The sequence below is a fragment of the Lycorma delicatula genome, chromosome 7 (assembly GCF_047948215.1).
Source record: "Lycorma delicatula isolate Av1 chromosome 7, ASM4794821v1, whole genome shotgun sequence".
Classification (NCBI taxonomy): Eukaryota; Metazoa; Arthropoda; class Insecta; order Hemiptera; family Fulgoridae; genus Lycorma; species Lycorma delicatula.
The window spans coordinates 135,528,074-135,544,841 of NC_134461.1; the positions used below are offsets into that span (position 1 = coordinate 135,528,074).

The 16,768-nt window shown below is 36.4% G+C and overlaps 1 protein-coding gene across 2 annotated transcripts in view; it reads left to right on the forward strand.

Annotated features, from left to right (window-relative positions):
- The window catches only part of tow (target of wingless repressor), a 135,570-nt gene extending 119,445 nt beyond the window's left edge, over positions 1-16,125 (forward strand). For both annotated transcript variants that reach the window (XM_075371736.1, XM_075371738.1), the window contains exons 3-4: positions 3,811-3,868; positions 14,974-16,125. In XM_075371736.1, the coding sequence (XP_075227851.1) occupies positions 3,811-3,868; positions 14,974-15,267 (352 nt within the window). In that variant the 3' untranslated portion in view covers positions 15,268-16,125. The remainder of the gene's footprint in view (positions 1-3,810; positions 3,869-14,973) is intronic.
- Positions 16,126-16,768: the final 643 nt, after the last annotated feature.

Here is a 16,768-nt window from a genome sequence, read left to right on the forward strand (position 1 = left end):
GATTTCATGTTGCGTTTGAAGTTGCCATGTGGTTGTCGTGTCATCACTTATGCTCACGACGCGCTGCTGCTGATTGAAGGGGATTCGCGTAATGAAGTAGAGTTCCGAGCTGCTCGTACTTGTGAGACACTCCGACTGTAGAGTCTCAAACATAAGATGCTTTTCAGCCCAGAGAAAACCACAATGATGTTGCTTAAGGGCAGATTGGCTGCTTCCCGATGAATTCCGGATCGGATGGCTAGTCTCCCCGTTCGGCACCTTACGGCTCAAAACTACCTGCGTGTTATCCTTGATGAGAATTTTCGGTTCAAGGAACATCTACAGTATGTAGAAAAAAGTTGATGCTTTTTACGGGATCCATAAAGTGATTTATCCCGATTGGGAATTGAATTACCGTACCGTGCGTATTCCTTACAAAGGTATCAGCCAAGCTATTACGCTATAGGCTGCACCTGTCTGGGCTCACCGCTAGGCTTTTAAGTATTACGCGGACATTTTTCTGCGGGCCCAGCGACTCCTCTTGCTGGCTGTCATAGTTGGTTACAGAACAGTCTCGCGGGAGGCAGTCTGTGTTATAGCCGGAGTCAAACCGATAGATACCTTGGCTAATGAGCGTAAGGAACGCTACATTTCCACGGTAAATAACCTATTGACGTCAAAACGAAGTTAGGAGTTTAAGGACCGGGGCCTTGCGTCTTGGACCTGTGGGACGAATCCCTCACAGGTCGCTACACGCACGGTATATTTCCTATAGTGTTGACGGTTTTCCCCCGATCGGTACATCACACAGTTTCTCTCCGGGTATGGTGCCTTTCGGGCGAGTTTGGCTAGGTTTCGTTTGGTGGATTCGAATCAACGCTCGGATTGTGGGACTGATGATACATGGTGGGGAGGGGAAGACATCCCCCCTATGGGGCTGGGAGAGATATGAATTTCTGGTTTGACAATAAAAATTAATCAGCCGGAAAACGAAGTGTTTTCCTCACTCCTTACTGTAATAAAAAAACTCATAGCAGCAGCAGATTTAGTTACGGTTTCAAAAGAGCTACGTGTAAGCGGTTGTTAGTAGGCAAGTAATACTTTCTTTACTGACCGTAAACGATCGGTTGAAATTTCAGCTTCTAATAAGAATACACGTTAAATTTTGGTCTTCATACATGTAAATAGAACGCGGAGTGCTTCAGAGTGTCCTCGGTTCCTTATTTTTCTTACTGTTTATTAATAATCTGCCTCAAAATCTTAAACCGTTCATCGTTACCCTCTTCGCAGACGACTCAATTTTTCCTATATTTCAAGATAATTACTTAAAAGAAATGAGAATTGTAAGATAGTAGCTCAAAAATTGTTCACCGGATGGACTAAAACCATCTAACTTTAAATACGGATAAACCGTTGCACTGCGCTTGTCAGATTTACGTAAAATTGCTGTTAGCGTGGATAGAATTCTCATTAACGATAACGATAGTATTTCTGTTGCCCGTAAAGCGAAATTTCTGGGTTTGTTATTTGATAACAAGTTCTCTTGGGACGATAGAATCGATTTCATTTACAACAAACTAAAACCGTACTGATTTGCTTTGAAACATCTAAACAAAAGGCAAAGCGTGTCATCGTTATTAAATATTTCCTTTATTCCTGTATAAAATACAATATCATTTTTGGAGCTCCCTCAAAAAACTAGAACAAGTTTCAAAGAAATAAAAATGGACTGCCAGACCGTTGTTTAGCGACATACGTATGAATCCCGTAGACCAACAATTAGAAAATTAAATATGAATTATGAAAAATATATATATTTATGAATTTGCAACCTTTGCTAAAAGTAATAGTCGCTTATTCTTTAAAAAAAGTAATAGTATCCACCTTTATCAAACCAGACAACGGACTTACTTTCATGTAACTCGACACAGTACTTCGGCTTACGAGAAAGGACCTCGTTAATAAATTACTGAACCGTTTAAAAAAATATTTCTACTAAAGTTTGACGGTACTAAAAAAAAAGAAAATTAAAATATTTTGTTTAAAACATGTATTATTAAAAATTATTCACCAAAAAATCTTGAATTTTCTGCATCCCATTCAAAGTACGTAAATTCTGCTTGAAATAATTTTCATTAACTTTTCTGTAGTGCGAAATTACTTTTTATAAATATTTAGTATCTTCATGTATTTACTTAAACATTATTTCACGTGTTTACATTTTAAATAATTAATACGGACAGTTAATAACATAAACTAATTGCGTGTTTTTTAGCTCTTTTGATCAAGGTTTAAGCACGTTTTCTTTAATACGGCCGATCAAATGAGATAGATCCTCTTTTTCTTCTTTGTATAGCAAATTTATCCATTCCTGTTGTTATCTATATACTGTATTATTACGTACCAGAATAAAAAGATTTGTTTATTTATTTTCGGGCGTAGATTATCGGACCATTTTTATTTACTCTAATGCCTCGAACGCTTCCGCAAGAATATATTCTGTTTCAGCGTTACACTCTGCATATGTTTAAATGATTGCAGGTCGCTATAAATATTTAACTTTATGTACGCGAGTAAACTTGTATAATCTAATATTTTTTTCACAAATGAGGGATCGAATTTTAAACAATCCGATTGCGATCATAAAGTAACGAAGTGTTTGTATTTGATAAACCAAGAGAAACATGTATTGTTTTAAAGTGTTTTATTTAGATCGACGCATCGTAATTTTAAACTTTTTTTAAATTTATATTCCATAAATTTTATTAATCATCACTGTACTCGGTGATTGTAAAATAAACAGATTATTTTACAGCGCGCAATTAAATCGATATGTTTTATTCAAAAACTCAAACGTATTTGGATTCCGGAAGAACGATTTCGATTAGTTTTATTATTATCCGTAGTTAAAACGATGAATTTTTTTTGTTTACTTAAAGAAAATTGTTGAAGGTAGCGGCAACTTAACAGAACCTGATTTACTCTACGAATGTAAATCGTTAATTACTGTCTCCGTGTTCACAAAATAAACCGCCGCCTATCATCATGCTGTCGCCCTTTACTGTCGTCGTATTCAAATCGGTTTTATACATGACAAAGACAGTTGCCGACCTCCGTGGCGTGAGTGGTAGCGTCTCGTCCTTTCATTCCGGTCCGAGAGGTCCCGGGTTCGAATTCCGGTCAGGTATGCCGTTTTCACACGCTACAAAAATTGTCATCGTTCATCTCATCCTCTGAAGTAATACCTAACGGTGGTCCCGGAGGTTAAAAAAGAAAAAAGTAATAGCAGCGCTGTTATGCGGTAGTTTGAAGAACTGTAATAACTACCGTACTTCATAAATAATGCGTTTATAATTTGTACCCCGTTTACTGCCCTACGATGGCGTAGTCTATGTTAAAACGCATTTTTGCTCTGAAGTTGTAAAAATTGTAAAAATTTTATAGCCGATTAAAAGTAATGCTTTTGAAAATTCTATTCTAACAACTTTCAAATAATTTTCCAAACGACTTTCATTTTATAATTTTTTTTTTTTACCTTCTCTTTAACGAGTTCTATTCTTTCTTGAATTATAAAATTTTAGTATTACAAATTTTCGAACAGAATTCTCAAAATTAATAATAACAAATGCCACCAAATTATTAGCGTGTATGACGTTAATTGTAATTAATTAATTTTCTAATAATCAAGTCAGTAGACTAATTTAAAAACATATTGTCGTCAAATAATTATGCATGCGAGTGACGGTTTCCGTATATTTTCCATTAAATTAAATAAAAATTGTGTGTGTGTTACTATTCTTACAACAGTAATAATGTCGTGTTTTTTTTCAGGGAATTATCGTCCAGTCAAACAGACTTTTTTAGGATGTTGGATGAAAAAATTGAAAGTGTAAGTATTTAATTCGTAATTTTACTTACTATCTGGTCGAAATAACATCGGTTTCGTGTATATGAACGTACGAGTAAATGTTTATTTTGCTTTTAATTAAATGACTCATTCGATAAGAATAATAAAAAGAACCTGATATATGAAAAGAGAAATCATTTGTAATAAAGTTACACACAACACACACACACAAGTAATTCACTAACAACAGTATAGGAAAATTCCACTAGATGATTAATATTTATTTAGTTCTTCGTTTAATAAATAAGATAAGAAATTCTTTCGTTTTATTATGAATGAATTGGAATAATTGTTTGAGGTGAGGTGTATAATTAAAGATGCAAATCATTTTCTGGACGTAAAAATAAACACATCTATTTTAAAAGATTACTTTAAAATGTAGCATTTATTATCGATTGACAAGTATTATTTAAAATAAGTGAGAATATTTATAATTCCATTCATACTAATAAAAATAGTTCTTCCACTCTATTTTCTATGAATAATAAGAAGCAAATTTCTGAAACTGTTGTACTAACAAGTAACATCTGGACGTTGAATCTTAATTTTAAGAGGGGACTGGTTGCAAGTTTTCAATGTCAATTCTTCGTCAAGGTCAAACAGTCACCTTCCTTTGTTTTACCTGGGAAAAATTTATAGCTTCGTAATTCTTCGCTGTAAATATGTATTTTTTTCCTTATACAGAAGAAACGTATTAAAAGAATTTAATTATAATACATTGATGTTGATTATCCGTAATACAATATATATATATATGTATACAGTATATACATATAGTGTTATTTATAACACTTTATAACACTAATACGTTTTTCAATATGTTCCTTTTACGTCATCGTCTAACCGTCACTGCGATAATAAATTATATGTTTAAAGACTAATCTGTATTAGAAAAAAATGAAAAACGCCATATTACAGTTCAATGTTTAATTCTAAGAAGTAAAGGCGTAGATTAATTTTACCCGTAAAATATTTTAAAGACAATTCAATAATAAATCCACGCGTGGTATGTATGAGTATGAAATACCTATGCGCATGGATTATGAAAATTACTTCTTTTTCCATTTACTGGAAAAGTAAAATCGAATGGTAACATCCTCGTGTTGGCGAAGCTAAATAGATCAGTTTTATCCGATCTCATAATTTTTGAGTTAATTCTATCTTGTAGCTTCCTTCTAATAGCGCATTTTCCTATCACCTCTCTTTAGGATGCGCCTTACTTTTTATCATTTTATTTATTTATTTATTAATCTTTAACAGTACTTTGCGTCGTACTTGAAATAATCTTTTTTAAATAATCACAGTGTCATAAATTATACCGATGCACCTATAATTCGATAAGTTTGAACTCAAAATTTTCTACTTTTGTCGGGGACTTTTTTCTTTCCTCTTCGAGTCTTAGCATTTATTTCGTTTCAGTTGATTTTAATATTTTACGTTAAAAAAAAAATTAAAGCGTGCCGTCAAGTTTCGATCGGCAATCGGTTGTGTTTACGGCAGTAGCAAAGAATTTAGTCGAACGCGAGACGGAAAAAGAATTAACAGCGATGTAGATCTTAAAAAATAATTTGTGAACCTTTCGAGTTTGTCTCCTCTAGGATGTTCCTCGTGACGACTTCGGTGAAGGAGCTATTTCAAAGTCTTCTCGTAGTCCTCGAATTCTAAACGTCGACTTCCTCACAGGAAAGCGATCACTCTGCGTTCTAATCGGTATTCTTTTACGTCGAGATAAAACACAAAGTGTAACTTTCGAGTTAACAGATTAGCATACGCAAGTTATTCTGCGTGAATATCGGTCCCGAATTTAAAAAATGATGAATCTCCTAATACGACCGTGTGTAGTATATCGTAGCCGGCATTCAGCGACTATAATAGATTATTACAAAAGCTTTTTTATTTTTTCTAATCCGGACCTATTATTCACACTCTTTCACAATTTTAACATTTCCCTGTCTACTTTCATCAGCTGAAACCGCGTCTAGTATATCTCATCGTTTAATATATTTTCGCTATTTCTGTATTAATGAAAGAGATTAATGTAATAAATATAAAACAAAAGTTTACAACTATATTTAATTCTGTCTTCGATAGTATAAATTTGTTTTATTTTAATTGTTGCTTTCGAACGAGTACGCGCGTGCGTGTGTATTTTAGAAGGGAATGGGTGTTTTGCAAGAGCCGTCTTCACTAAGCGTTCGATGATAATAAGACTTACTGTTTATATTACAACAAAGAATTAACGGAATTCACACCAAAATATTACTTTGTTTTGTTCCACGTTATTTAATACGGTTACATAAAGCTTTAATTTTGATTTTATGAAAAGTTTGACCCGGTACACCAGATTATATACGAATAAAAACCGAATAATAGTTTTGAAACACTTTTTTTTCGTCGGTCGATCTGATTGTTCGATAAATAACAGGATTTTTCACGCTCTATTCTGGTAAATGAATGCAAGGTAGACTCGATTTGTCGCGTAAACACTTCTGTTTAAACTCAGTGTATGCGATTTCTCTCCTGCCTGTCGGTTTAAATCCTCTTGTCGTAGTAGGAAATAGCCGATCGAGTAGCCAGATAATTATTATTAATCTTTTACGAACGAAGGGGATTCATTCCGTCTCATATTTGTAGGAGGCGATGCGGGAATGAGTTTGTCTCACGGTACAGACGCTACAAAAGGTACTTCTAAGTCATCGGAGAAGGTCGGAAGAGAATTGAAAACGAATCGTCGGCTCGTTCCCCGTGAACCTCAGCCGACGAAGACGGACCAAAGTTGAACCTTTTATTTGAAAAATCGGTGAATACTGTTAAGGAAATATCTTTACAATTTGAAATAGGTATCGGGAGTTTAGAAATAATAGTTAGAGGTCACCTTAAATTTAGCTTCAGCGACTGCTAGAAGAGTTCTTCTACGTTTGCATGCTAATACAAAGAGCGGTCGCTGTCACACTGCGTCTACCGATCGTATGAGAGGATGGAGACAGTTCTTTTTAAATCGCGTAATAAGTTGCGATGAAATACGAATGCGCTACTTCAGCCCAGAGTTACGACCGCACAAAATTGTAAGACTTCATAATTTTTGCGATCAACTTTAACAATTTCAGCTTTTTATCGACGATTTAATCAAATAACCTTTTCGTTTACGGCAGGTCAAGCGGACTGAATCGATCAATGGCCGTTACACACACGGTATTTTTCCAGATGTGAGAAATATGCAGGTTGTTAAGTGGATTTTCCCCGATCGGCGTATTACAGTTTCTTTCTGGTCGTGGTGTTTTCGAGATGGGTTGGCCAGATCTGGTTTGACTAATTCAGGCTTGTGCCCGGAACGAAGAGCCGTCGATGGTGTGCGCCGTGTCATGTATATGTCTGCTCCAGTTACGAATCTGAACGTACCAAAGTAGCTAGAGAGCTTTCGAGTCTTCCCCTACGGGGGTTGGGATCGCGCTTCCATGAATCGTTTAATTTGATGAGAGTTGTAAGTTACGGTAGGTGGTCGCGGGTTGGTGGAGGCCGTACGAAGACGATAGCAGGTTGTGTAAACTTCCTAATGGAAATATCTGCCGAGGCATTTGCATCGGGGGCATTCTAACAGGCTAAACCGATGACTGTTGTATTATCACGTGTAGAGGGACTAAAAGACGATCTACGGTAATACCCATCGGAACTATGAACGGAGAGGGTGGTGAGGCGACCGGGATCGTCAAATGGCAGGTGTCTACTTTTACGGGGGTCAGGATGACAGGACATTAACTCAAATTTTTAATCGATTTTCTTAAATTTTCAATTGAAAATACTTTGACTATCAAAATGCGATGAGGCTGGATTCATTATGTTTTATAATCCTGCCCTAACCGGTTAATAGAAATATTCAGTAGTTTTCAATAGTTTAGTTTTTCCATTTATTATATCTTATCTGGAAGAACCTTACTCGGGATCGCTTTTTCCTCTAGAAATAAAATCAAAATCAATTTCTCTGCTAAAATTTAGGGCTAAAAATAAATGTTATCTGGATTACAACCCTACTCGTTCAAATAAATTAAGATATTCAGAATGAAAATATTTATTAGATGAATTAAGTAAATACGCAGTTAAAATACACGTCAGTTGAGGCTAGTGTTTGGAACGCGTATAACTGATAAATTCAATAACGATATATTTCATATACGTGGAGTCGTGTAATTAATCCTATTCGGTACTGTTCATTACCGGTCGGAAACCTTGCTAAGTAAACCGTAACAACATTTAAGCGGACGAACTGATAATTAACTGTTTGTCCCTTCACGACCAGTCTATCACAGTTCTAGCGGTTTTCGGAAGGCTTACGTAAACGCAATTCTATGGAATCGCTTCGCTTTGCTCGAGTTTCAGGTCGTAGGTAAATTTACATTATGTAAAACACTCGCACTTTTCCGGCCAACATTTATTCTACATCGCCCTTATATTTCAACGGATAAGTAAAAGTACATATAGTTAAAGCGTTTATTAAGAGAGACCGAGGGGACGCCTTCTGGAGGAAAAATAATCGGTTAAAAGATTCATTTTTTAATCGTTTTTCTCTTTAAGTTAACCTGAACTTTTTTGGAATTATACGAGTATGTTGTCATTGACAAAAGCGTATTTTATCGTTAGGAAATCGAAATCTATTTGAAGTTACGTAGCGGTTTACTATTTTTATAACAACCTCGCATTATTTTTTCCAGATATGAAGCTTAATAACTTTCCCTTCATAACACCGTGTAAAAATTACTGAGAGTAGTCTTATTTTATTTCTAGATTACATTTTTATTAGCTTATTCTATTCATTTCATACCTGAAATACGTGTAAAGTGTGTATCTTCCCCAGTTTCACAATCTTGCTGTCTAAGAGCTGTTATAACGGTTTTGCGCCTTTATTGTTTGGACGATTCATTTCTATTTCATGGGAATTCAGAATGTTTTGGCGCACGATTTGTTCGAGCACCCGCCTCATCGCGACGAAAAGAGCGGCAACGACTCCTGGTCGTAAGTTCCTGTTACGAGCAAAGGGGCATTTACCCTTAGCCCTGCTCGCGCTCTTTTAGAGCGGGGTCCGTAATTTGTAACTGTGTGTTGATCTTTGATTTCACGAATTTGATCCTGTAGCGGCGAAGAGGTGCAAAGAGTGACAGGAGAATACAGGTCTCCAGCTGCCCGTGGCTCGCTGCGGGTAGTCGTCAAGCTTGTTGGCTTGTGCCCAACATTTCTGGATACAAGGATTACAGTGAGCATTTTGTTCGTATACTGTTATTAGTTCACGAAATGTCCAACCATGACCGATTTTAGAGAGGTAGATAAAAAGCCTGGCCGGAGGAGGGGGCCGGAGCTTTCTCCTTCGACCTCCTCAAACACTGGTTCAGACAATGATGGTTCAGAAATGGATGTAGAGATGACCACCCGGGAGGATATGACCCCAATCGTTGAAGAGTTTTCACAAGCCGGTCCGTGATGTTTTGGCGGCACTAGATGGCTTGTTTTCCTATTTAGCAAACCCCAAAAATAACAGTGCAGTTATCAAGGGGAGATTATTGCCTCGTCTAGAATTCTTCAAAACAGCTTTCACAGCTCTCGTGGAGGGTTTCGAAAATCTTGCCTCAAAGCCAAAGGAAGTAACTGTAGTTCAGAAATCGACTCCGGCTTCGATGCAGCCGCGTTGGTATGCTGAGATATTTAGGGGCAGACATGAAACCAGCCAATCCTCTAAGAAACCTGAGGTTGCATTTGTTATCAGAGCAGAGGGCTTGACTGTGTCCAGCAGTCAGCTGAAGAAAGACCTGCAGATTGCCCTTCGGGGTGACCCGAAGTGTCTTAAAATCAGAAACATCAAAGAGACCAATAAGGGATTAGTTGTAGTAGCGGATGATAAAGAGACCATTCAGACAAATAGAGATTCTACTGCGGTTAGGCAGTTGAATGTAAAAGTAGACTCGAAGAGAATGCGTAGGACCCGAATTATAGTCTATGATATTGACCATAACCTTACCGATGAGGATGTATTGTCCCTTATTAGGGAGCAGAACACTGATTTGAATGAAGCCGCCTTCCGGCGGGACTGCAGTCTGGTCTTTAAAACAGGTAGGCGTGATATCCAGAAATATCACAGAATGTTTTAAATGGGTTCTGGTCTCTTTCAAAAATTTACGTGTGCAGGCAGACTGTTTACCGATTTAGGGTCTTACCGAGTAAAAGAATACCTGGATGTCCAAACATATTTCATGTGCTGCAGATATTGTCACAAGGCTAAATTTTGTAAGTTTACCTTGGTGTGTGCACATTGTGGTGAGAAGGGCAACTAGCGTGATGATTGTTCGCATAGATCCGAGGTTCCTGCCTGTGCTAACTGTAAAAGACTGCATAAGAATCAAGAACACCCAGTTGTTAGTAAGGAGTGTGGCTGTTACATAAGGGCTGTTGAGCTGTGCTTTAATTCCTTAGATGGTTAGGTTCGGTTAACTTAATGTCCAGGGTGCTTATGTACTGCAGGTTGAGTTAAGTGAGGTTGTAGAGAGACGGAGCCTCAATGTTGCCCTTCTGCAGCACCCGTATGTAATTAGGGGTGATCTACCAGGCTTTTATAGGTGGAAAAGGTTTTGTGTAGGGCATACTTGTATGTTTGCTATTCTGTGCAGGAAGTCGCTTGATAGTGTCTTTATACGGCAGGTTTCCGACGCGTATTATATTGTGGTCAGACTTGCCATTCGCGAACAGAAACTTACAGTTGTTAGTTCATATTTCCGATACACGGATCCCACTGAGGAACATTTAGCTAGATGAGATAGAATCCTTCGTATTGTAGGTAATGGTCTAATCCTTATTGATGCCGATGTTAATGCGAAGTCCCTTTTCTGGCACAGTGGGATCACTGATCATGACCGTGATTTAATTGAAAGTTTCATCGCGGAGCATAATTTTGAGGTCTTTAATGTTGCAGACCAGTTGACTACTTACGTCGGCATGGTTGACGGACGAAGGGCCTTGTATAAATATTCACACTACCATTGGTAGGGACATCCCTGGCAGGATTCTTGACTGGTCTGTGGTAGACGACTATTCTAGCGATCATCGATTGATACTTTTTGAAATAGCGGATGAGCTGCGCGATGGCCAAGAAGGACACTTCCCTGTTTACCAGGGGCGCTTTCTACATAAGAAGACGGACTAGCCGAAATTTGGGGTGTGGTCGTCTCATACCGAAAAATAAATCTTTCAAGTTAGCAGCGTTTGCTAAATTTCATTTTTCTATTTTTAATTATTGAAATATCACTTAAGGGTTTCCGCACTTGCAACTCCTACAACTCTAACTTACAACTTGTTCGTTTTCTGAGGCATTTACAGTCGCGAACAGTGTTGTCAAAGTTACACTAGGCACGAGGTTCACGCTTCCAGGGTCTCGGTTAGTTAGTTTGAGGGAATCATGATAGCTTGGATGTGAAGACGTCCATTTGAGGCCTACGTGAAGGCAAAATTTGATTTGTGTTTTATTGATGCAAATGTCTGCCGAGGCATTTACATCGGTGGCATCCCGATTCGGTTCTGCCTGGCACCTGATGAGCTGTGCGTCTGCGGGGAGGTCCAGTCAAATGAACACCTGATGTTTGACTGCCCTGCTCTTGGACGGGGGGGGGGGCAGAGACCGGGCGGCCCTGGAACATAGAGGTCAAGGGGAAAATTGACCACTCACAAGCGTCGAGTCAATGTGTCGAGAGCCGCATTATCGAACCGTGTAGGAGTTCCTTGATGCGGTTGCTATGTTCAGCCGAAATCAGTAGTTTACTTAAGGGAAAGAATCCTACCGTACTGCTGTGGGAAACTAGAGATATATAGCTGACCCTCAGCCAATTAAAGCTCCAAGCGCTTTAATATGGTGGACAGGTACTTGCTGGCTTTCAACGACCTAGGCGTGGCAGCGAATTGTTGTCTAGAGGAAGTAAATTTTAATTTATGAATGTCATATATATTTTTAGTAGTAGACGGGGTTCACCTGCCCATTTTAGTAAATATATGACAAGTGAGCTGTTGGGACACGTAAGCCGGTGGTGTATGGCACCGCTCTTAGTCCGCTCACGCTGTTAGGTAAGCTGTAGAAGCTATTTAGGACACTGGTCGCTAAACTGTTTCGAGGCTCAGTAGCCGTTTGTGGCACAGACATTCGGTCCTATGCTTTAGGGCGACCGAATAGGGTGGTGGCGGGAGAAATGCCAAGCAAACAAAACCCTACCTCCAATTTTTGCGGAATTATCTTGAGGGGCGTTTTGCTCAGGTGAAATGTAATGACGAGTTTTCAAGATTCTTTGAGATTGGGTCGGGTGTCTCTCATGGATCTTTGCTGGGCCCTGTGTTTTATTCCATGTTCGCTGCGGACATTCCGGCTCTGGATGATTTCATCGTCGCCACGTTCACCGATGCTGTCTTGGCCGTTAACGAAGACCCTGGCCTAGCCTCGCAGAACCTACAAATAGCGCTACACCGTGTCTACGTGTAGCAGAAAAAGTGGAGGATTAAGGTTCATCTAGGTAAGTCGAGGCACGTCACATTTGCCATGCGACGGAGTGACTATACCGGTGTGTACTTCGATGGTGTTTTGATCCCGCAAACGGAGACTGTGCGGTACCTGTGACTTCACCTGGATCAGCATCTGACCTGGAAGTGTCATGTGAGAATGAAGAGGAAACAGCTGAACGCAAGGTACAGGGAACTTAATTGGCTGCTTAATTTATAAGGCTATCCTGCGCCCAATGTGGACGTACGGTGTAGAATTGTGGGGAACGGCTAGTACTAGTAATGTTGAAATTATACGATTCCAGAACAAAGTAGTGAGGGTAATTGCCGAATCGCCATGGTTCATGCGGAATGATAAAATTCACGATTATCTGGAGCTCCCATCGGTTCGTGAGATTGCACAACAGCGCATTGTCAAATACCTGCAGAGGCTTGAGAATCATGTAAACCACTTTGCAGTTAATCTACTCGATAATAGCGGGACGTCCGGCGGTTGACGTGTCCATATACTCGACTTAGGGTCTGCGTAACAGTTTGGAATCTAGCACCGTCAAGTTTAGTGGTGTCGTATCTAATTTCTTTGTTACTTCTCTTTCTTTCTATTCTTGTGTTTTTTTTGTTTAATGTTTGTTCTTGTGGCCTATATGGTGCTGAAATTAATGTTTTGTGACTGAGTTTGAAATTTCATATTGGACTTAAGTTTACTTCCTGGGTATCGTACGTTGTTAGCAAGCGGGATAAAAACACTATTAAGTTGAACTGGCGAGCAGTCACCCCTCTTAAATATAATTTCGCCCTTTCTAAATATAATTTGAAAAGAATTAGAAATAAGTTACTTTGTAGTTGAAGGTTTTATTTAAAGTAAACGTCTCCCTATTATTAATACGTTTCAGCTTGTATTCCTATTGTTTAATAATAAAAAAATATATATTACTGCATTAACAGGTTCATATTGTAATTAATAAACCTTTGTCAATCGTCTACGACATGTTGCGTTACGCGAAAATTAAATGTAAATGATATACTTAAATTTTACATTTACAAAAAGTTCATAATTTAACAATTATTTTACAACAATCAAATATTCAATTATAACATACTCGTAAATATATTTTAAACATCATCGACACAATATTATCTTTTGTATAACCGTACTGTAGTGAAAAGTATTTAAGCTATAAGGAGAATATTGTAAGGTTATGAGAGAAATTTATTACTCAAAGGTGAACTCGACCCGAGAGCCGATCGTAATTATAATTGTTATTGAGAAAAAACAACAAAAAAATTTCAGTTTTACATTGTTCTCTGTACAGTCAATGCCTGTGATAAATAGAGTGAAGTTGTCACTGGTAAAGCTGAATATCACCAAGAATTTGATAAACTTTAAAAGTCGATGTTCAACAGTAAATTTGACTCAGTGAAGAAAGTAGCAGGAAAAATTCCCCGTGTTCTTTAATAATTCAGGTGTGAGTTGTTATTCTTGAGTCTGTTGTAGGAAAGGACCAAAGATTCACGTCAGTTTGCCTAAAGCAATCATTACAATTATAGCACATAACAAAACGGCTTTAAAAAATGCGCTTATACTCTCCATTTTCAGTTTTTAAATGTATAATTACATTAGATGTTATAACATAAAGGTTGTAAGGAAGATGCAGTTTCCAGTTGCCTTCTGAGTTGATGCAAATACATTGTTCACATCACCATAACAAGCTCACCAAAATGTAAGTGATATTACATTTTGGTGGCTGATGTTTCTTATGCAGAAGTACTACCAGGACTACTTTCACTCAATTTGGTAATCACTAGTAGTAGACGGTAATCACTAGTGATCAGAGAAAAAGTCAGACTGATGTATCTTTTACTCCAGGTCTTTTTACATACATCACAGTCATAAGAAGAAAAAAGGGCAGATTGAGTAAAGTAACAGATCAATTTCTTTCTGCTGAGAAGCACTGCATTATATGAGTGGTTGTTTGGAACAAGTTTTAAAGTATTGTTTGATGTCATATCGATTCAACCTTAATATTTTTTTTAAAAAGTATCTTCCGGTAATGATAACAATGATGGTGATAATGGCTGCGTATTTTAATTAATTTATTTTTTTCTACTATATGTACTTTATTATACTGCTAGACCTAGGAGCGACCAATACTCCTTTTTTAGAAACAAAAACCTCATAACTGAAATGTGTTTGTATTTTTATAAGATATTTTGGTTTACCATAAAATGCGATCATTTTTAATTTTGTGAGGCACAATATGAAAGTTAAATGGGGTAGAACATGCAAAATATCAAAAAACTCCCTGTAAAATATAGGAAAATGTATTATGCACAATCTTATTCAGATAATTTCATCAAGATAATGTATTTTTTACATAAGTACATCTGTACAAAAGGCAGCTTTTTTCAAAATTTTTCCTGTGGTTCAAATATAAAAATTTTCAGAAATAAAGGATGTAAAGAATATTAAAAGAAATACACAAATTAATATGTATTCTGTATATATGTATATATATAAAACTTTAAGTTTTAAATCTTATTGTTTTATGTTTCCTCTGTTTATTTAGGGACCAGATTATGATTCTACTTGTGAATATGAAGTAGCACTCGAACATGCAAGATTATGTAAATTATTACGCGATTGGGAATCAGCAAAACAGCGTTCAGCAAGAAGTCGTTCAGCACCGAGTACACCATCAAAGCGTTTTATACAAGCAAATGGAGATGCATTACAACAACAAAGAAATTATTCATTCCGACCTACCCAGTGGTACCACCCTTATCAACCCCAATACCAGTTCAGTAATTCAGTTGTTATGTATGATAAGACACATGGTAGTTATTACACAGAGTTAGCGTGACAAAGATATTTTAATGAATATAGTGATTACACTGATTCTACGTAATAGACTTCTATTAATAATTATTAATTATGATAATAATAATTATAAGACTTTAATGTGTATAATTGTAATATATTGTTATAAATATAAAACTATATTTAATTAAGAGTGATTATGATATCAAAATTAATTACCGTTTATTAAATATGAATGCAATCATATTACAAAAATGAAATTTGTATGAAGTATCTCAGGTAATATTGGAAAAAAGAGATTCTAAGATTCAGATTGTAAGTATAAAATCCGATTGATTTTTATACAGAATTATTGATTAAACTTTCTGTGCAGATATTTATTTTCATATCTAAATAATTTTCTTAAGAATCCATCAATTTAAACAAAATAATTGTGCCGTCATTTAAAATTATATTTTTATCCACTAACTTTGGAAATTAGACAATCTTATAGCAGTTTTAGTACTATTGTATATAAATTTCTCTTCATCAAGGTAAAGGAACGTGAATTCAGACCCGTTAAGTGATACTTAAGCTCAACATAAACAGTTTTTTGCAAGGAAAATAATGGAATAAAGTTCCTTTTTTAAATATGGAATAGTTCAAGTTAAGTTATTTCCAGATTTAAGAAACGATTTGATTTAACTGTAATCAAATATTTCATCTATGTTTGAATTAATTAGGATAATGGTGCTGTAGTTAAGCTGTGTTAATCTCATCCATAGAGCCATCTCATGAATGATACGCAGCTTCTAATGATAGGTTGAGAAAGTAATTAGTTAGCATCTTATTATCTGAGGATGATTCTAGTTTCTACTATTTGTACCTTAATAATAAAATAGCAAAATTAATTCTATTAACAGATTTTTCTTATTAAAAATATTTTCATATTTTTTTTACATTAAATCAATTAAAATTTTATTTCTTGAAAATATAAAGAGTAGATCTATTTCATCTTTTTTTAACCGTCAATTATAAAAAAAAAAACTAGTTTTATTTTTTTTAAATCTGTTTAAATGGGATTGACTGCTGTTGTCATTAAACACCAATAAATGCCAATACCATGCAATCAACTGCATACAATGCGGTAACTTAAGTGATCTGTGGAAAGAGTGTTTTAAAAAATGACCACAGCTATTGACAATACTTATCTTTACTTCAAAACATTTCAATTTCTAGGATGCTACTCAAAAATGAGTTGCAGATATGTTACTATTAAGGCTAAAGGATGCGATTTGCCATGCACCCAGGAAAATAAAGTATTATTCCAAACTTAGTGAATAATTGTAGGAGTGAACGTCACTTGTATTTTATAAAATTCATTGTTCTGTAGCTCAGTGAAGAAGGTATTAGAAAACTGTATCGCTTCATAACATAGCCAGGCATGGGATTTTGATGTTCTTTGGCTTCTCACTTCTAGACATCACCAATGTTTTAATGTCAAGTCACAAACATTCATTATATTTATTTCATTAACAGGCAGAGGTCAATATTAAAATTAAAAT